General features: G+C 38.5%; 1 protein-coding gene across 7 annotated transcripts in view; it reads left to right on the top strand.

Annotated features, from left to right (window-relative positions):
- Positions 1-21,524, top strand: part of AFTPH (aftiphilin) — a 72,050-nt gene that overhangs the window by 38,057 nt on the left and 12,469 nt on the right. For 5 of the 7 annotated variants that reach the window (XM_075925579.1, XM_075925581.1, XM_075925578.1 and 2 more), the window contains 7 exons: positions 2,939-3,090; positions 3,649-3,775; positions 4,141-4,197; positions 6,877-6,999; positions 14,562-14,622; positions 16,239-16,322; positions 20,281-20,404. In XM_075925579.1, the coding sequence (XP_075781694.1) occupies positions 2,939-3,090; positions 3,649-3,775; positions 4,141-4,197; positions 6,877-6,999; positions 14,562-14,622; positions 16,239-16,322; positions 20,281-20,404 (728 nt within the window). The remainder of the gene's footprint in view (positions 1-2,938; positions 3,091-3,648; positions 3,776-4,140; positions 4,198-6,876; positions 7,000-14,561; positions 14,623-16,238; positions 16,323-20,280; positions 20,405-21,524) is intronic. The other 2 variants (XM_075925583.1, XR_012903025.1) reach the window with 2 other exon arrangements.

Genomic DNA, 21,524 nt, shown 5'->3' with positions numbered 1-21,524 from the left:
TGCCGTCATCTAAATCGTTGATGAAGATAAATAGAACTGGTCCCAAAACAGACCCTTGAGGAACCCCACTTTTTATGCCCTTCAGGCATGACTATGAGCCGTTAGTCTGGGAGAGCCAGCCTTACTATGTTCTCACTTAAGATTGGACCGTGAGTGAAGCTCTTCTTCTGCTCTCCCTGGGGCTCCCATAGTCAGAGACAATCCGAAATGGAACGGTCAAATGCTAATCTCTTCCCTGCAGTGCAGTACAGCAGGTAGACAGACAGGGAACAGCTGAGCAGTTGCAGCATGGTCAGGGCCATATTGGAAATGTACATGACATGATAGTTAGGATTACAAAACCTGAAGGAGTAGCTGTATTTAGAGCTCTGCATGGGTACAAAATTGGCATCTATATCTAAAAAATGATACATGAATATCCATGTGCAGGGATGTAGATATACACAGATATAAAATGGATACCTGCAAATTTGTATCGCATCTGCATCCATATCTGCAAAAGTGAGCCATGGCTATCCACATGAACAGATGTGAATGCCCCCGGTATAAAGTGGATATCCATGTATTTCCAGCACTCTAGTTATTTTTTTTAAAAAGCTTGAAACCTGTCCTTTAAAACTAAAAAAGTTTGTCATGATGTAGCAATTTTTTTTCTACACACAAAGGAGAAACATTGGAAGTGGCTATACATCAGATTCATAGAGTAAACTGGAAAGTGCATCCTCTATTTGGGTTTTTTTTTCAGTTGCCATTAGAGATATAAAATCTGGTTAACTGATTAAATGGGTTAAATGTTTAAATAGGGCAAGTAGGGGCAGCTTGGAGTGGGCTCAAGCGCCCTTTGCCCATAGCATGCTGCTCTGGCTAGGCTGGATCACCCCTATCCACAGTGCACTGCTCCAGCTGGGATGGACCCGCTAGTTAACTGTAACTGGTAAATATCACCCAGGAAGGGAGATGCTTACTTGTTAACTATTCACATATCTATGCCACAATTGTAAGTTTTCCTTATAATGGTGGTAGGTCAATATCCCGGGAAATATGGTGGTCGCGGTGTTTTGCCCCTAAATAGCCTCACCTTCAGTGACCCTCCCATCAGGCTCACTTGAACACCTTTTAAAATGTGGCCTAAGAGTATCCCAGTTTCTGTAAAAAGGTAGGTAACAGATAGCAGAGGGAGCACACAACTGCCTAACAAGCCCAAAAACATCACCAGAAAATCTTGTAAACTATTAATGGGAGGAGAAGGATACTAGAAGGAAAGCCAAGATGTAGAGTAGTGATATGGGCTACCATTTTGTAAAACAACTAAAAATAGAAAACCGGACTAACATTTCCAGGAAAAAAACCCCAAAAAACCTAACCTAGTATATTGCATTGCTTAGGTCCGTAATTGAAATACGTTTTGTTTTTCTCCATTTAAATAATTGTTTGGGGATGAGGGCTTCAGTATGCAGACTGCCCCAGGAAGATATGACAACCTCCGCCCTCTGTCACAGCAGCAGTTTGGGGCCAGGTGAGAAGTGCCTATCCAGGGCTGGTCAGCAGGCACAGCCACGGGATGGGTGTATGTCCACCAGCTGAAAGGCAGACAGACAAACTCTCTGAAATGTATAGTAGGTATTTGTCCCTTTCTTCACCCCTTTCACCTACTGGCCCAGTGGTGTTATAGCGGTCGGGTCCCCATCTCTTGTCCTTTGCTGCCCCCCTGTGGTCATTCTACAGTATAATTCCCTCCTACCAGATCTCTCCCTTTCCGTTTTATGAGAGAAAAACAATTTCCAAGAACATCCCATTGTCTTGGCTCAGCCAAACCCTTAAAACAAGATATATTACGATAAGAGGAAACTGCATATCAAATTTGGTGGTCTAGACCTTACCGTTGAGGAATTCTTGAACAAATGGACTCATGGACAGACAGACGCACATTTCTAAAGTATGTAGTAAGATAATTGGGAGGTTGAAATAATATAGGTAAGTTCATGTTTTAAAATGAATATGTCTATATTAATACTGTTTAATTATAAGCTAAGCATAGTTGGGCCTGGTAATTATTTTGATGGAGACCTGGTAAATATCTCGATGTAAGAAATAGATCTATTCCTTGTGAATTGGTATTGAACCAGTTCCCTGTTATTGGGGGAACTGTGCTGTTGCCAGCCCTGTATCTCCGAGGACATTCAAAACCAAGGTCTTGAGCACTTATGGTACTTACCATAAGAACAATGAGGAGCATTAACACACACCCTAACTAAATATAGCTTTGAGTACTTTCTGCACATTTTTCTTACCAATATTCACTTTGCAGTTTCAGTTGGATATAGTATTAACATGTGGTGTCAAACCAAGGGTACCTCTAAACTATGGGGTTTTTTCCAAAGAAGATATGTAAATTCTATGGGACTTTGCGTATCTTCTTCCGATCGTTTTTTTGAAAGCAGGTCTTTTGAAAGTGAAAGTAGTCTGGACGCGTTTTTTTCAGGGAAAAAGCCCTTTTTCAAAAAACAGCGTAAACCTCCTTTTTTTAGGAAGAGTGGGGTTTTTTTTTCCGAAAAAGGGTTTTTATCCAAAAAAAACATGTCCAGACTGCTTTTGCTTTTGAAAGACCTGCTTTCAAAAAAGCGATCAGAAGAAGATATGCCAGTTCCCACAATTTGCATATCCTCTTTCGGAAAAAACCTGTAGTTTCGACGTACCCTTATAGAGCAGTGCTATAAGTTATGGGTATATCACTCATCTACCACTCAGTTGTTCTGATTAGAGTTGCAAAGAGCTTTGTGATCCTCTGACATAAGTTGTTACATATGAGTCTATTAAAATTTTCTTTGAATGTGAACTATGTATCGTTTTTCATTTGCGCTCAGATTTTTTTATTTTATTTTTGGAACAAGCAGTTAAAGAAAACTTGAAATGCGTTTCTTTGGTGTTTGTTTGCTAGACAACGTTGCTAAGCCGTCTGGAGCGAATATTTGAAGTTTGTTTTCCTTCCATACCTGTTCTTGAAATAGAAGAAGAGATAATTTCCTTGAACCTCTTTTTGGAAACAGACGACAAACAGACAAGAACAGGGGAGACTTTGGCAAACAGTGGGTAAGAGAGGCTAATATGGCAAACTTAAAATCAGATGAATAAAGATGCTTTTAATAATCCAGGTCTTTACACAGATTATAACATTAAAACTCATGTAGTGATGTATGTAAAATTCTAATGTTTCTATAAGTATTTTTATAAATTATAGTGTAAAAATTAATGATTGTTGTTTAATACATCTGTTTCAGTGACCACAAGGAGTAGTAGGCTTTCATCTAATTGGTGGTTTCTCCTACTTTTAAGTGATGTCTAAATGAGAGAGATAATTAGGATGTAGTTGATTACTTACACTTGCTACAAATTGCTATATTAATTCATGCGCTGATGAAGTCTAAATAGGCTCTGTTTTGTTTGCTCTGGGCATACTTTTCCAATTATAAGTCTGAATAATAATTGTTCTGAGAACATTACAGCAATCGTAGCTCTCCTGAGTACTTGTGTTTGGGCACAAGTTTAATTGGAATTTATAGCATCAGTCATATTAATAATTAGAATGTGTCTAAAGCTCTTGAGTCATATGAATCTTACTGTTGATCTGATTTATCATGGGCTGTGTAGGGAACTTATGGAAGTATGGACAGAGCTGCAGGATATCCATGATGCATATGGATTGAGATATCAGTGGGGTGGTTCCCACAGCAACAAAAAGCTTTTGTGCTCCCTGGGAATCGACACCAGAAATATTGTGAGTTTTTATCAATAACATTTTAACTAATTAGCAACTGTTTCTTTTGGTGGGATAAAGTAAATGTAGTTCTTTATGCCTCTTTTTCTGAATGATCACACCTCTTCATAGAAGATGTGCATTACAATGCATTTTCACGTCACTAGTACTACAGTGTCATAATTCAGGAGATTTTATACGTGCAGTATAAAATTAATTACAATAAAATGAAAATGTTTAGTTATAAATTCATATACAGTAGTCTTTGCTCTGATGTAAATCTCATAAATATAACCTAATCCATTGAATCATATTTTAAAAAATATTAATGTTACTTACAATTAAGACAGAATAGGGAAATTTAAATCATCCATCTTTTTTATCAGCTCTTTACAGGCAACAAGAAGCAACCTGTTATTGTACCCATGTATGCGGCAGGACTGGTAAGTACTCTAGTATGCTGCCCACAAAAAGTGCATAATCTAATATATAAAGTTCCATTAAGCACCTCACATACTGAGAAGAAGCTGAAAGTGGAGATTTTTCTAGTATGCTCAAATACTTGTTAAGCATTACAAGAGTTGTTAGGGACAGTAGCTTTCATGTTTACTTGCTTTGTTTGGATCATTCGGAGCAATTAATTAATCTAATTTTGGTAAGAAGAAAAAATTAAGGTGATAGGTTAAGGTTTGTAGGCAGAAAATCACTCTAAAATTAATCCCATTTTAATATTTAGTGAAAATCCATGAGATTAGGTTGCACCTTTTAAATTAGTCAAGAAAAACACCTCAGTTAGGAAACTTAAACTGGCAGGGTTAAATCCTCAGTCAGGAAATGGAATGTGAACATAGGAATGACCAACGTGCATCAGAACATAGGTCCTTATAGTCCAGTATCCTGTTTCTGACTGTAGCTAGTGCTAGATGCTGCTGAGGTAATACTATGAAGAAAAGCTTCTTTCTCATCAGAAATTACTCTGCTTCCTTACCATTACTCTGATCCTTAGAATATATAGTGAGTATATGATCACATGCTGTTTCTCAAATACATTTTTTTCAACATTCTTAGATACATGTGTATTTTGTAGTGCTATGAACTATTCCATACATGCCAGTCAATGAAAGTCCTGTACATAAAAGATCTGCAGTGAAAGAGTCAGAGGTTCCTATGAATTCCTGCCTCCTTCAAGGAACACGTACAAAATGGGCATTAGGCCATGCTTCCTTCTAAGATGTGTTCCACCAAAATGATAGAATGCTTTTGCTATGAAAGTTGCTTTAAAAATATCAATAGTACATAAGAGGTTTTCCCTTCAGTGTCCTTTGAAATCCAAAGTAATGATGTGTGGTGATACCATCAATTTTCATTTAAGAATTGCAGTACAAGTTAGACCTCCCTGCTCTGGCACCCTTGGGGACCTGGCTAGTCCCAGATGAGAGATTTTTTGCTGGACCATGGAAGGTAATTTCTGGCCCCCCTGCCATCAGCTTCCCCAGTCCTGGCCCCACTGTTGGCCTCTCAGCTAACTTCCCCCCTGTTATTGGCTCCCCTGCCCTCCGGGCCCCACCAGGTATGCTGGCCCCATTGCCTGGACTCTCTGATCCTGAATATCAGTGGTCCTGCCAGAGCAGTGTGTCCCAGTTTAGAGAGGTTCAACCTGTTATCAATCCATGTTGTCTTGTTTGACATCTCATACTGCTGGCAATATCTGTAATCAGACAAACATTGCCAGAGCAAGAATCATAATTTTTTCTGATCAGTGTTTAACAAGTTTTTTCTGTTAATGGGAATATTATTTTTTTACAGTGTTAAATATGCAGTCTCTTTATAGAAGAAATTACAACTGTCTGATGCATGTACTTACCAGGAAACATTTTAATATAAAGATTCACAATAGTTCCTTCAGATTTAGACTTATCAAACCCTATTTGTGCACTGCTTTGTACCAGGATATACCTATGGTACAGTATATCAGAAAGTTTTAAATCTCTTATTAATAAGCAGTGGCTATCTTGTGTATATTTAGGAGCAAGTCCATCTATTGTACCAATGAGGTATGTATTTAGCCAATAATATGCATAGTATTAGTCACCCATCACAGCAGTTTATGCCTCACAGAAATCTACAAAATACATATTGAAAAGAATGTCATAGAAGTCACTCTCCTAAATTTTATTTTTATATAATATTCATGCACATGTGTGCCCACAAATGAGTTAATTGCTAAATATAAACAGTATGCAGATGGCCTTTAATCAAAATGACTTTCCACCTCCTTTTACCACACATCTTCATATGTTTCCTCCGGTCTGAGATGAAATCTAGTTTCTCTTCAAGTCCTGTGAGTTTGTGTCCTGAACATTAATTTCCTTATGTGGTAGAACCTCTTGATCATTGAACCAGCTAATTTTGGTGGCTAATTTACACATTTTAACTATATTTGGAATGAACCTATGGTTTGGACATGGGACTGTGTGAACAGAAGTCTTTTGTATGCCTAAAAGCAAATTATGCTGTGACTTTTTCTCATATCTGACCAAAAGCCCTTGAGAGTTCATAACCCACTCAGGTAGTTCTCCTATGCCTTGAGCACTTTATTTTGAATGAAAAGCTTTCTCTCACTGACTTCTGAGATTTTTTTAATGGATTTGCATCCTTGGCAGTAGTAATAGCAAATCACATGGAAAATAAGGCATTGGAAACAAAATCCTGCTATAGAATTACGCAGTTCTTTTAAATAACCAATTTGTCTTGAATGGTAAAATGGACTAAATATTACTATTTTCCTTTATCCTGGGCCCATTGATCCTTGTGATAGTCAACTTACAGCAGGGAGAAAAAATGTCATATGATCAGGGATTCGTATCTTCTAATTTGTGTAATATTACTGAAAATAATGAGTCGGTTAAAGGGTTTGGGTTTCAATTTACTGTAAAATGTTTCCTATGATCCAGTAAATAGAACCAGATGGGATCTTAAACATTGATTATGAAAATTACTCTCAGAAATAACATTTGGGAGACACCTACTTCAGATTATTACTATTTAGTACCATATTTTCCATCTTTCATTGTCTGTATAATTCTTAGTGTATCTGTACATATGACTCTTACTTTTTTTAGGGTATGTTAGAGCCTACCAAGGAACCTCTGAAACCAATATCTGCTGCAGAAAAAATAGCTTCAATAGGACAGACTACCCCTGTATCACCAGAGATGAACACATGTACATCTGATCAATTCCAGGTAAAAAACTGGAAAGCAAGGTGCCAGATCTAGTTTATTAATATTACAGTTCTGGGTTCTAGGGCCAAAGGAATCTGAACATATAAAGGAGTTTCCTCCACATCACAATACATCCCATTTTTGGATCCACCCCTTGTGTGTATGGAAGGAGTCCTATAGCTGTCTGTCAGCAAGCCACTAATGGAGAAGACCTGCATCTGCTAAGAGCTGTGATGACCTCTAAAGCCTCCAATGGTTCAGTTTTCTAACAACTGACAGTGAATGAATGAGCTGCTGCTGTGATTATGAAGTGTACCGTAACAGCTGGCCCTCTTCTGGCTAATGTTTTTCATTCAAAGTTCCTCTGGGTTTCTTGTACTTCCCTATCCTTAGAGCCCTTTTTATTTCCAGATTTTCTATATAGAGACTCTTTACCTGAGTGTCAGAGATTTCTTAAGCTTTCTAAAGTATAGTTTTAAACTAGTGCTTGTACTGTTTTTTCTTTCTCCCTTTCCTTTATTTTACCTTACAGAATACATAGGAAGTAACCTGGTAATTTAGAGAAATACCCTGGGTGTAGTCAGAAAATGTCCATTACTGACACATGTGACTCTGTCCAACATCTGCACAAAGACTGTCACTGGAACATTCTGGGGCATCTGAGTTCATGGGACATACTGAGACATCTAAATCATGAGCATGTCACGTCAGTGATTCTCAGCACAGATTCAAAGAATGAGGTTCAATCCAAACTCCCTCAGAGTTCAGGCCAAGTAAATAGCACTCAGCTCCTTTGATTTGTGAATGAGGGCTATCACTTATGATTAAAAAAAAAAATCTATGATTCTATTTCCAGTTGTTCTGGTCCTTACTCAAGTCACTGGGTGATCTTTTTAATCTCCTTGTTCTACCATGTTGACTTGGAAATAACACAGTTACAGCTATCATGTCTTAGTGGTGAATGTGTTTTTTTCTGTTGATTCCATTCAGAATAGTGAGTAGCATGTGTGCTCCAAGTCAAGCATCTGTTATGCTTCTTTCTAGTTACCTGTGTCTTTGTCTTCAGCACCATCAAAGTCAATAGTCTTAGAATGGCCAGATTAGACTCTTGTTTCAGTGATCAGTTCATCCCCCGTTTAGTTTTGTTCTCAAGACTATGGCAAAACTAAACACCTCAGTTCCCCCCTCTCTTCTCTTCCCCTTGACTTCCTCTTAAAGAAAAAATAAAGGTATTATTTTCTGAAAGTGTTTCACATAGATCCACACACACACCTCTTCCTCATTGAGTTGGAAGTAAGAAGCAGTGAGAGAATATATTTTATACCTTTAGCTATTTGCTGGCATTCCAGTCGGATTAAACTCAATGACATGAGCTTTTAAAAGGTCATGTAAATTGCATGAGGGGCCATTGGAACTGCTAGTTATGACAGATGCATTTTTCCCTACTATTGGCAACTGGCAAAAGAGAGCTACGGAACCCCCTTCAGTAATGTACATGTGAATGATCCAAGAATGGGATTTGAGAACAAGAATTTCAGGTAAGAAATTTCTTTGAGTAAGCAGGGTGCTTAATAAATTAAATTCCATTAAAGTACAATAAGGTAACTGTGAAATTGTATTCTAGAAAGGAATGCAGAATTTTAAAAACAAAATAAGAACTCTTGCATAGTAATTTTTCCAGTGAATATTTTTATTTATGATCTAATATAGGGATGTTAGCTATAAGTTAATTGAACAGATGACTAACCACATTAATTTTTAGCCGTTAGTCAACTATTGTATTGTTTCCGGGGAAAGGGCCAATGCATTCCAACCCCACTCCTGGGGAGCCCCCTACCATCACCCTTGCTGCCTCTGAAACAGAGGCAGCAAGGAGGGGGGGAATGCGAGTAGTCAACTAGATCAGTGTTTCTCAATCAGTGGTACTCATACCCTTTAGAGGTACGTGGGAGAAGTCTGGGGGGGGGTGCATCAACTCAAGTGTAATTTGGCAAAAAATGTCCAGGATTTTACCCTGCAAAAGGGATTGGGGAGGGGGCGGCGACACATGCCTGTCAATTGAATGTTGGGAGCTGTGTGCCTGGACATTAATAGCCACTCTGCGTATGCGCCCCAGCCAGAGCCGGCCCAAAGTACGGGCCAACCGGGCTGCCACCCTGGGCGCCCTGGCCAGGCAGGGGCGGCACCGGGTGCCCAGGGGCGGGGCCACACATGCGCCGGGGATGGGGGGCTCTGGGCGCCCGGAGGCAGAGCCGCGCGTGCGTCTCACTCCCAGGGGCCATGCCGCAGGCCTGGGGCGCACGAATGGCTTGGGCTGGCCCTGACCCCAGCGTCTGTCGGGAAAAGCATGTGGCTGTAGTGGCAGTCGCTCCAGTGAGACCCAGGGCTGTTCTAAGTTGGAGGGTGGGTTTGAGCGGGGAGGAAAAAAAATCACTTCCACAGCCACTTCTCCTAGTTCATTTCCTCTCTGACAGCATCCCCCGGGTGCTCCAGCGGGGAGGTCGGCTGAACCTAGTGATGCACATTACCCCCACCCCCGCCAGCAGCTCAGTACAATGCATCCCCATTGCTCCTTCCCCGAGGAGTTAAAAGGCGGTGAAGCAGAACAATAAGCTTTGTTCCAGAGGACACCCACACACACACACACGCATCAGTGGCGTAGTGAGGGGGGTCGGGGGCGCCAGGGCTGAGGTGGGAGCTCACAGCCCCACGCGGAGAGCCTGGTGCTGGTGGGCCACTTGTTCCCTACAGACAAGCTGCAGAGGCAGGGGCGGGCGGCAGGAGTAGGTAGAGTTACCATACTTCCGGTGCTGGGTGCCTGGCTCTGGGGGAAGGGTGGGTATATTGGGTTAGAGTGGAGGGGGGAGAGGCTGGGGGTACTTAACATTTTTTTTAAAAAGGGTACTTTATAAAAAAGGTTGAGAAACACTGAACTAGAGTAACTAATAAACCTAGGCTTACCAGTTAATCGACTAGTCAACGACTCGTTCACATCCCTAATCTAATGTATGAATTGTGTACCGTTATACAGCAAGTCTTCCAGTTTTCAGAAAGTCGTGTTTACAGGGCTGTATTTGTGGCACCATTTAAAAGTTGCCAGTATATTTGTATTGCCAGCATGTTTTGCAACTCTAAGACAGCAAACAGTTCTTTTTGTTCAAACTTAATCTCTTAAGTGCTCTGTTTGTATGGAGACAAATGTTTAAATCTCTAACAGTCTCTTTTAATTTAAAAAAGCTCCCACACAGTGAAACAGCAGTAAACAATATTTGTTTTAGAAGGAAATTGAAAAGCAGTTCATATTATTATACCAGAAAACTAAATATTGCACAATAAAACTACACGGTTTTTCGATTCTATCTTCCTCACTTCCTTAGCACATCTAAGGATAACTTCCCGATAGTTTCAACAATTCACTATTTTTAAACCACAACCTACAGCCCTAGGCTGGGGGGAAAAAATGCTATGCCTATAATCAGATTTCTCAGATTTTTTGTTGGGCGCTTCTCATTAGAATAGAAACATACTGCTAGGAAAATGGTTGTAAACACCAGGACTTCCAAAGGATTTTCTGCCTATAAGGCTGGCAGAGATTAAATGCTCACATCTGTAGAGCCCTGCATGGATACAAAATATGTATCCGTATTAGGGATGGAATTTCCATCGACTACTTGATTAGTCGATAAGGGGGGAAACTGTAGAGCCGCAGCAGGGTTAGCTCCCAGCCCCGGGAGCTAACCCCACTGCAGCTCTGCCTTTTAAATGTATTAAGAGCCTAATGACTCTTAATACATTTAAAAGGCAGAAGTGTAGTGGGGGGGACTGGGTGCGAGGCGGGAATCAGCTGATTCCTGGCTCGTGCCTGATCCCCCCCAATATGCCTCTGCCTCCTCTGGTTCCCCTCACCACCGTCTCCTGCTTCTTCCCCCTTGCTGCTTCTCTCTGATAGAGGCAGCAAGGGCCAGGGGGCAGTGACTAGTCGCTTACCTCCCTAATCTGTAACTGCAAAATGAGCCATGGGTATAAAGTAGGTATCCACGGATTTGTAGGGCTCTACACATCTGATACACATTCCTGTTACTTTTAATAATCTGGCATACATGTACAGAGCCTTGAATTGTCAGTGTTGATAAAGTCATCTGAGAGCCTAAGCCAAGAGCACCAGGAAATTATTTCTATTCATTTTAACTGCATCTGAAGCTTTTGTCTCCCGCCCTTCCTTTGATTTTTTTTTTTTTTTTTTAAAGCAGCTATCTCGGAGACATTTAATCTTTCATGACACTTTGCAGATGTTACAACATTTATCTACAGATTTATACATTTTTTGACCGCTTTCTGCTTAGTAACTAGTGGAACCAGCAGAATAATTTCTTTGCCCCCAAAAGCAGGACAGGCTGTGTTGGAGCCAATTTTTGCAAGTAGGGTCAACCTAATACTTTCTGACTTTTTTGCTAACATTTGAAAGTAAATTCAGTGCTCATAAAAGTGAGAAATGCTCAGTCCAGGTAGGTAATGGTATAATCTTACCCATACAGCTCTGATAGTTCTCCTAATAAAACCTCTATCTAAATACTTTAATAGAAACTTCCAAACTGTTCCCAGGGTGACTAACTGGGGATTGATTGGAAACCATTAATCCATGTTTTCACTTGTGATAAAAGCCTGGATTTGAGCATATTTCTCTCAGTGGAAAAAAGAATATGTTGTCTCTCAGTACTTATTAGCCTACCAGTAGTTCCCTGTCTCTATAAAACTACTTTCAACTCTAATGCATTTTTGATATAACAAGGCTCATAGCATACTGGGCATGGCTACATAACTACCAGCTGCATTGGCACCAATTTTTTTTGCCACTAATTTTGAGTGCTAGTATTTTCTCTCCTAAGAGTGAATAAAAATTGGTTGTGGTTAAATCCTTAGACACCAAGTTATAAGGGACTGTTTAAAGCATACTTATCAGTACTGGAAACACTGCAAAGGCGTTAGGAAGAAAGATTTCCTCAGATAAAACTTTTTGCATAAGTAAATACAGAACTGCCATCCGTGTCTTATCGTTTGTTTTCCAATAATAATTTTCAAGAAACTGCAGGCTTCTTAAAATTTACCTTTTTATTGTATTCACCTGGCTCAAACTTCTGACCTTTCACTTCCGTGGTCCCCAACTGCTCAAGATTACTTTGGGAATTTAAAGGCAACCCAAGATCTACTCTGCCCCTCCCCCAAGGTCCTGCCCCACCCTTAATTCCTCACTCCATCACTCTCACTCTCCATCGCTTGCTCTCCCCCACTCTCACTTGTTTTTACTAGACTACAGGAGGGGGTTGGGTTTTGAGAAGGGGATTGAGATGAAGAAAGGGGTATCCATGCTGGCTCAGGGCTGGTGCTTGGAGTGCAGGAAAGGGTATGTGTACTGGCTCTGGAACGGAGGTCCGGATTGGAGTAGGGTTTTGGGTGCTGGCTTTGGGAGGAAGCTTAGGGTGGGTGTGTGGAGTGCTGGTTTTGGGAGAGGGTGTCAGGCTGAGGAAGGTGTTTAGGATGCAGGAGGGAGTATTCAGTTCTGGCTCTGGTAGAGGGCTGAGGGCAGACATGCAAGAGAGAGTGCTGGCTTTAGGAGGGGCTGGGAGTTGTGGTGCAGGCTCCCATAGGGTGGCATTTACCAATGATGGCTCTAAGTCGGCGGCGCAGCGAGGCCAAGGCAGGTGCCCTTCTGGCCCTGACCCAACACTAGAGCACTGCACAGCCTACCCAGGGATCAATATTAGTATCCCTCATTCACAAGACTTGGCTCCTAGGAGCCTCTGTGGCTAATGGAGAGAAGAGCAGTGCCACCACTCCCAGGAGCCAGTGTCCCACACTAACAGCTTCTCAGTTGTGTGACCATCCACCACATCTCCTGTCTCAGGTCATTCAGCCTTGCTGGTGACGGGTCTGGGAGAGATAAGGAGCTGCCAACTTGGGGCATTGGCTCCTGGGTGTGGCAGTACCATGCTCCTCTCCATTGACCTCAGCGTCTCCTGGGAGCAGAGCCCTGCAGATCAGTAGATGCCAATGTCTGTCCAGGGTCAGACAAATGTATCTGCGCAGGGCTCTCATGCTGCTCCCAGAAGGGGCCAGTGCACCCCAGTAGCTCCCAGGACTGGGGTCTGGGGACACATTACCCCTCTCTGTCAGCTCCCATCAGCCCCCATTGGCCACAGTTTCCAGCCAATATAAAGGGTGGTGCTTGCAGACCCAACGCCACCTCCCTCCACACACACTAGGCCATGATGGCAGTTCCTGCGAACAGGCTAGTAGCATGGTACTGGGACAGGCAGAGAGACTGCCGAATGCAGATCACAATCAAGTAGGAGACTCCCCAGGATTTACCAGTTGGTCACAATCAACTGGTTGGTGACCACTGCTCTATTTTGTGAAATTGCATAATTTTTCAACATTACATTTCAACTTTCAAAGGAGGGAATGAATCATTGATTAAAACAAGAGCCCTTTTCTGACTGAAATATTAGAAGGGTCTTAAAGTTTAAGAACCAGCTAATACATTTTAACTCCAGTAAGACATTCCATATTGAAATTTACAACTGTTTCTCCTGATCCAAGTCTAAGGAAACAAAATACAACATGTCAAACATACATAGTTCAAGACAGTTCCTTCCCATTGTTTCTGAAAGCTAATTTTACCAGGAACATAAATGTAACAAGCAAGGCCTGCCTATAACTGCTTCTGTGGATGTCCTCAGAATGTTCTCAGAATAGTAACTATTTAGTAGGAAGCTCTCCCCTTACCTTAATTGTGATCTCTGCCTCTTGGGTAACTTAGGTATACAGAAGGATTGAACGAAAGGAAGTGGAAAGCCAAGGATACTCTCCCAGGAGGAGAGTGGAGACTCAGTTTCCATTTTGAGTCTTGCACCCTATATTTTGTGCATGTGTAAATGTTGGCACCCCATCTCTTTGTCAATGGACAGAACCTTTGGGATTTAACTTCACCTTTATTGGTTAGGATAATGAATCATGGGTACGCTGTAGGCAGTCTTTTCAGAATGTAGTATGCTCGCCGGGTGTGCGGGGGGAAGGGGGTGACTTCTCCCTAGAAAGGGTTCCTTCGCAGTGAGTAAATTTCATTTTTTGATATAATTGTGCCAAAGCATACAGCAGTGCAGAACATATTCTTCATATCACTATCTTATTTAAAATAAAGACTCTCCTAAGCCAAACTCTGTTCACAACTTTTTGTGCACAAATCCTGCACTGTGTCCATTTGGGATAGCAATTTCATAAATTTTAACTCTATTATAATGTGTTTGGTTTTGTCACCAGAATTCTGTTAAATTAACAAAAACCTATTGGGGGTAGGGAGAGTGTCTGGTCTGTTTGATTCATAATTTAACTAGACTTTGAGGTAGATTTCAGATATTTTTATAAGTGAACTGCAAATTACACAACATCTGAGAGTTAAAATACTTGTCTTGTGTTCAATTGTCCCCTTACTATTTAGGTGCAAAAAGAATCTTGTGTATGAAACATTTTACATTGTTATAACCTGAACTGACTGTAAAATCTGATTTCTGACTTTTCAACTCTAGGAATCTCTACCACCTGTCCAGTTTGACTGGAGTAGCAGTGGCCTTACTAACCCTTTAGATGGTACGTCTCTCCGTAGAGCCTCTAGCACCAGAGCTAGAGTTAAGAAAGCTACAAAGTTCAGACAAACATCTCTCTGCTGATTTTTTTTTTTTAATATATATATTATTTCTTACACTTAACTTTGGAAATTCAGGCTTTCTTTCTGGTTAGATCTGCCACAAATAAAGCAATCTGTAAGGTTAAAACACTAAGAACTAGTTAAGATTTTATTTTCCTGGATTTATGCTGAACACACCGCAAGCAGCAAGATTAACATCTCATCATATATTTTCAGATCATAATGAAGATCTGAATAGTTCATGATTTTAGATTGACATGTTTTACTTTAAAACATGTGTTTTTGCCAATCCACATTTATCTGTTTAGAGTATGAATGGCAAAATTAAGTGTATAATGGCTACTTCAAAGCACAATTGTTGAACCAAAAACTGTTTGCAAAAGAGAAAATTCTTGAACTGGAAGTTTTCAGATTAGAAGTATTTTATACATTAAGATGAGAAATGTGTAACTTTAATACATAATCACTTGCTTAACGCTCAGAATCTCAATATGTTCAGTGTATTAAAGAGGTAGCTACATATATTAACAAACAGTTGTGTATACAGAAAAGAATTTTATACAATTTTTTTAATGGGGAAGTGAGTTGTCACACTACTATGTGTCTTAATTGTAAACTTGAGGAGAAAGAAGTCAGAAATTTTATAAAACTTGTTAGGTGGCAGTTTTGAAACCTGTAAAAAAAAAAAACCATGAGCTTTCTGCTAGCAGCAGTTACCTCCATAAATGCATGAGTTGCGCAAAAAAAAAACCTAGCTAAAATAAATTACATCTGCTACTGCACCAGTGCTATCTAGTAGTATTGTTATCATGTTCTGTGGAAAGTAACAGCTTGGATATCAGTACCATGGTGATGAAGGAAAGCCTGGATGGGCCGTTTTGCTGTTGTCCGGTGTCTTATTACTTCCGTCAAATCATCCTTCTTTCTTTTAACAAGCAACTTCTTAAAAATGTATCCTGTTTGATTTCTGTCCCAGAATTAAAGGGGAACAGTATAACTTATCACTGAGAAGCTGGATGCAATCATGTCATTCATTATGATATATTCACATTGTTTTAAGCTGATATTGACAGTTAATAATCTAACCTAGCTAATACAACTTGTCCAGTTTCCAGTTCTGTGTTTTAATTGGAGTGTTGGTTACATCGTCATGCTAGAAGAATGGTTTGGTTTTTTTGATGTTTAATACCACTCTACTCCGACTACAAATTGGCCTAAGAATTGTTTCCCTTTAATTGGGCAGATCTCTCTTACTGGTTCCACTGCATTTTTAGATTGAAATCTTTTCTTTCTTTCTTTCTACTTATGACTTTACTAGTGTTTAATTATTTGCTGCATTGTACATAAGAAAATGTACATTGAATTAAGTTGTTAACATCTTTAGAAATTACAAACTAATACTGTAAGCGTTGTTTTCATGTCAATTTTTAAATTGTGTAATGAGTACTAATTATAACTTGCATGTTCAAGTGTGTGTCTTACCCCTTTTTACACATAAACCCCTCCCTTGGCTTACCTTCTATATGGCTGCCTACCAACACGGTCACTGAATTTCAAGCTAGTGGAGGTTCCACTCTTCTGAACCTTGATTTCTTTGGGCCCGTGGATGACAGTAGCTCTAGCAGCACGACCACAATGCCAGGTCAGCAGAGTGTTAAAACCACAAATACAGTCTTATGACAATTTACTAAAAGCATGAACACATCACTTGACTTTCCTATAAACAAGGATCTTTTACGTTGTATATCTCTACAGTGTCCTTCTAGTATATTTTTTTAAAAATCTGTTATTTTCTGACATTTCTGCTAATTATTTAAAAGGTATTGTCAGCTCTTAAATTCTTAAACATCAAACCTGTAAAAGTTTTCCACTCTTTGTTTCAAATGAGAAATTTTGAAAACTTTTCAGAATAATTCATAATTAAGCTATTAGAACAAAATATATTATTATGGAAAGATTAGAAGTCTTCCTTTCAAACAAAAGACAATTACAATGCATTTGCTTATTGAAATTTAATATAGGTCTGTGTATATATAGGAACTTGCTGAATGTGTGAACTATATATTTAAATACTGAGACAGTGAACATAGCTAACATGGCTATCCAAACATTATAATTTTGTTCTTTGTATGACAATACTAATGCCATGATAAAAGATAAGTATTTTAATAATATTCATAGTTGAAAAACAAGCACTTCTATGTTTCTAGGGTGCAGAAAGTTTGAAAAACATTAGACACTTGACTATGAAGGAAAAGCAGTTTCAGCCATGCTTCTCTTGATAAGGACAAAAATACCTATCACTTTCTACTTTGAATAAAATGTGAAAACAATTACATTCATTTTTTTTCCTAGTTACATTTTCTTTAATGTGGTTTTGACATGCTTTAAATATTTTGTGAAAACCTATCCAGGATTTTAAGTTTTTATGTTTGAAAACTAAACTGAAATTCCAATAAATGCATTTTTTTTCATTTTATGAGCATTGTTGTATTTTATCTTAAATTAAGGGACAACTTCCCTCCATTCTGAATTGTTTGGTTTTTAACTTTACTCTTAATTGCATTCAAATTCACTCTAACCCCCTCTTCAAGAGTCAAATAATGTAAACATTGTGCAGAGGTATTAGAATAATGTGTTAAGAAGTTTGCCATAGAGGTGCTGGGAGCCAAAATTGAAAAGCTTTTAGAGCATGCTATGATATTTACACATTTCCTTCAGAGAGATTTTTATCTAGCTAATTTTATATCCATCGATTCATTTTCCTTTCATTAGAGTTCACCAGTGCTTAGTAGATATTTTACTAGATGAATGATGATGTACATTCTCATTATCTTGCTGTTATGGTGATAATTACAGCAATCCTTTGGTGGCATTTTATTATTGTTTTTTGGATTTTGATTGGGTGTTTTGTTTACAAATATATCATCCAACTGCAGGTATTACCACTTTCCCTGGTATGCCATTTCGCCATTGTCTGCAGTATTTTCCTAACTTGTTTCTGGGAAAGTCATTTGTTTCCTAGCTTACAGCTGTGTGTGTTTTTGTGTTTAACTTTGTTTAGGAGCTTTAGGTAGAATTTGGTTGGATAATGTTTTCAAATAATCTCATTAAGGTTTTGTAGTGCTTGTCTTGGCCATTCGCTGATTATTTAAAAGGAATATAGACAATACAGTTGTTTATTAAAAAATCCACTTTGAATTTATTTTTGAGATAAGTAGCCAATTAAAATAATGTATATCAGTAGTAAAAGACTTCTTCGGCACCTTTTGGTGATTAAATATTTCCTATACTAGACTCCCCTTGGTCTTTTCATATCTGGATCCAAAATAACTTAATGTATTGTTAACATTCACTTTATGAATAAAGGGGAATATAGTTCTCATTTATACATCTATAATACTATATATACAGCACTTGTCTTCATTGCGCTGTGCAAATAGTTCAGTAGGAGCTACTGAGTAGCACAATAAATTGAACAGTGACTTCATAAATTGTACTGATGCAAATGAATGCAATAATAATTAATTTTTTTAGTTCTTGAATGATATAACTTTTTACCTGCAACCTTTTGTATTTGTCAGAGAGCTGCATACCAACTGGCTAACTCTGATGACATTTTTAAAAAATGTTGCTTGATGATTTACATCTTAATGGGGGGGAGGGTCTCAAAAGCTTTTGTAAGTCGTTACTCATACTTGAAGTGAACATTCAGTGGATCTGGGTGTGTTTGATCATTTTTCAGTTCTGTAAACATCTGATACTGTTTAAAATGCCTGGTATAGAGGTCTCAAACTTGGCACACTTTCCCATGTTGTGTGTAAATCTGGCTATGACCTCACTTTGGAGAGCAAGTATATGTTGACTAGCTTCAAATGAACAATTATCAATGGCAAATGTTCCCCTCTACACTTTGGTTTAACCACGGGGTTAAACCGTTTCAATTATTTTGTCTTCAGTTTAATTTATTGAGCACATCGAAAGACTGTTTAGTTTTATAAGTGATTGATATGTCAGTCATATCCTGAGGGATGATGACCTAGCAGCTGATACAAGATGCAATTGAAGGCATCCACTTGCACCCAAGTTATGACTGTTATGAAATGTAATTGGAGGAGTAACAGGCATAGCTGGTTTTTAACTGGTTACGTTTTGATGTTTGGTATATGTGGAGCGTTTCTAAAAAATGCCCCACATTAGTTAATATCCGACTTTAAAGTTAGCTTAACTGTTAATATTTTTAGATTGTTTAGCTACAGAGTCCATTGTATAGCTTGGCCTTTGGTCATTTAACATTCATTTTCATTGTATTTTGAAATACTTTTTCCTGAGTCTAAACCTTACCATATGGAAAAACAAGTGATGGATACAAAATTAACAGCACTTTGCATTCTAAATTAAGTTACTATTTTTACCCTAAAGGCTCAAAATGCTACAGTTTAAAAAATAAGCATTCATAGTTCTGGACAAAGTATACATAGATTTCAGCAACTCTACAGGACATATTTTAAAGTCATCAAACTGTACTTGAGAGAGTATTCAGACTAAAATTATTATATGAGAAGAAAAAAATGTATTTTTACATTTCCGTTCCTGAAGCATTTTAGTAAGTCTCAATTGCCAATGATTTTTTGAAAAAATAAAGATTGCATGTAAAAAGTTCCATAATTACTATTTTTGAAGACTGTACTGTGGTATACCATTTAACTGGCAGTCGGCCAGATTTTGCCAGATCACTGAAAGTGTGTGGTGTGGTGTGTGGTGTGTTTTTTTTTATTTTTTTTTTTATTAATTGCTTGCTATTAGAATCTAAACTTCATTCAGGGTACAATGTCAAAATAATGCTTGGGCATGGCTTAATAAAAGATGGAAAATTAAGACTGAAGATTCCAGTTTTTTCCAATGATTGATGCTCTATAAATACCTACAATGGAGGAGAAAGTAGATTTGGATATAATGCTATTCTACTTTACAATATGTAATGTAGGTCCAGTGAAATAGGATTAAGAATGATTGATCTTCTTCACTTTCACCAATTTTAAGCCAAGCTTTTATTACCTAAATAGTATCACATGTTTTAGTGAGTTTGTCCAATACACTATATAATAGCTTATTGGAAGCCCACTGATTTATTATCACTTGAAACATTCATTATTTTTAAAACTTGATTTTGCCTTTTTTTCTACTTCTAAATGGCAGCTGAGCTGATATGTACCAACCAAAATCTTTTGTTAAATTATTTTTAATAAACCTTTTGAGTTAAAATGAATACATGTAAAATACTATGCCTATAAAAATCTTAGCAGTCTAAGATGTACCACTGATGGGTAAACTGAACTTTTAAAATGTTGTTTGCCCACAGGCTGAAAAGTTTTATATGCTAAATTTAAGTCCACTTGTACGTATATTTTTCTAAGGCACTGAAAGGGGTGAGAGGAAGTTTGGAAACAATGACAAGTTGTCATGTTTTCTTACAGTATTTTATTGAAATTTTAAATTTCTCAGATGTTTACAGAAAATGAAGCCTTTAGCATTTTGGTCTATGGCAAGTTATGATGTATTTACCTTTTCCATCACTAATTATTATTTTATACTGTAAGGTGTGGATCCAGAGTTGTATGAGTTGACAACTTCAAAACTGGAAACCTCCAATGCAAGCAGCAAAGTAACGGATGCGTTCGCAAGGCTCATGTCCACAGTAGAGAAGGCAAGCACATCTACAAGGTAAATCATGGTGACCAGTTAAGAATTTTAAAAAGGTTTGGTCAGAGGCTGAGAAATGAATGGACATGCATTTAGATTCCATATCCTTGAATGAATTAGTTTTTATGTTAGTAAGGACTTTAATGAAGGCTAGTCCATATCACAGGTTAAAGAAATAATTACAGATATCCTTACATTTTCATGATCTAGTCAAATCAGGAGACAATTAGTATGCACAAACTAGCTCATTTTAATTTTCTCTCTCAAAACGTAATTGTTGTAAAGATACCAAACATGGCTGGGCCAGAAAAGGAAATCTTTCTAGAAAATCATGGGCTGCTAAAAATGAGAGGATAAAGTGAGTCCTAACACAAACTTAACTATAGTGCTCACCAGTTAGGTTACACATTGATTTAGAGGAGTCATTTGGGAGAAGCTATTTTTTATTGTGCTTACTCTACTCACTCCACAGCATGGAGAGTTGTATTTGCTTTCTGCCTAGGAAAGTTTTGTCATGCAAGAGAAGTGGGTGCCAGGAGACATAAAAACTCAACATTATCTGTGGACACTGCACAGCAACTGCCAAAAGCAGTGTGTTTTAGAATAAGCGTGTACTCTGGTATGCATGTGCTTCATCATGGACACTGCTTTTTTATATACAACCTAAATTAAAACCTAAAGATTACATATGTATCCCTGAGGACTTGTATATCACATTAGAGTAGAACAAGCACTTCTTATTCGTAAGAATTAGTTCACTTTTTCCTGGCTTCTTCAGTGATTGTGTATCTTAGCTCTGTCCAGAGAGAACCCATTGCTATTTAAAATTCAAATGTATAAATTAATGAATTTGGTCGAATCACTTGCAAGAATATTTTCTTTGAGTATCCCTTTGTAAAGTCTTCCAGTTGCTGGATAGGAATGTATGCTTTATATATATATTTGGTGCTTGGTCCTGCTGTGAGGGCAGGGGACTGGACTTGATGCCCTCTCAAAGGCCCTTCCAGTTCTACTATTCTATGATTCTATATTTATTAAATATCTATTAAACCAGCACTTCTCAAACTGGGGGGGAGAAGGAGGGACTTCCAAGGGAGGCACAGGAATGGTCAAGGGAAGCATGAGGTATGGGCTGTCTTAC

The sequence above is a fragment of the Pelodiscus sinensis genome, chromosome 3 (genome assembly GCF_049634645.1).
Source record: "Pelodiscus sinensis isolate JC-2024 chromosome 3, ASM4963464v1, whole genome shotgun sequence".
NCBI classification, from domain to species: Eukaryota; Metazoa; Chordata; order Testudines; family Trionychidae; genus Pelodiscus; species Pelodiscus sinensis.
This window is presented reverse-complemented; position numbering and strand designations above follow the sequence as displayed.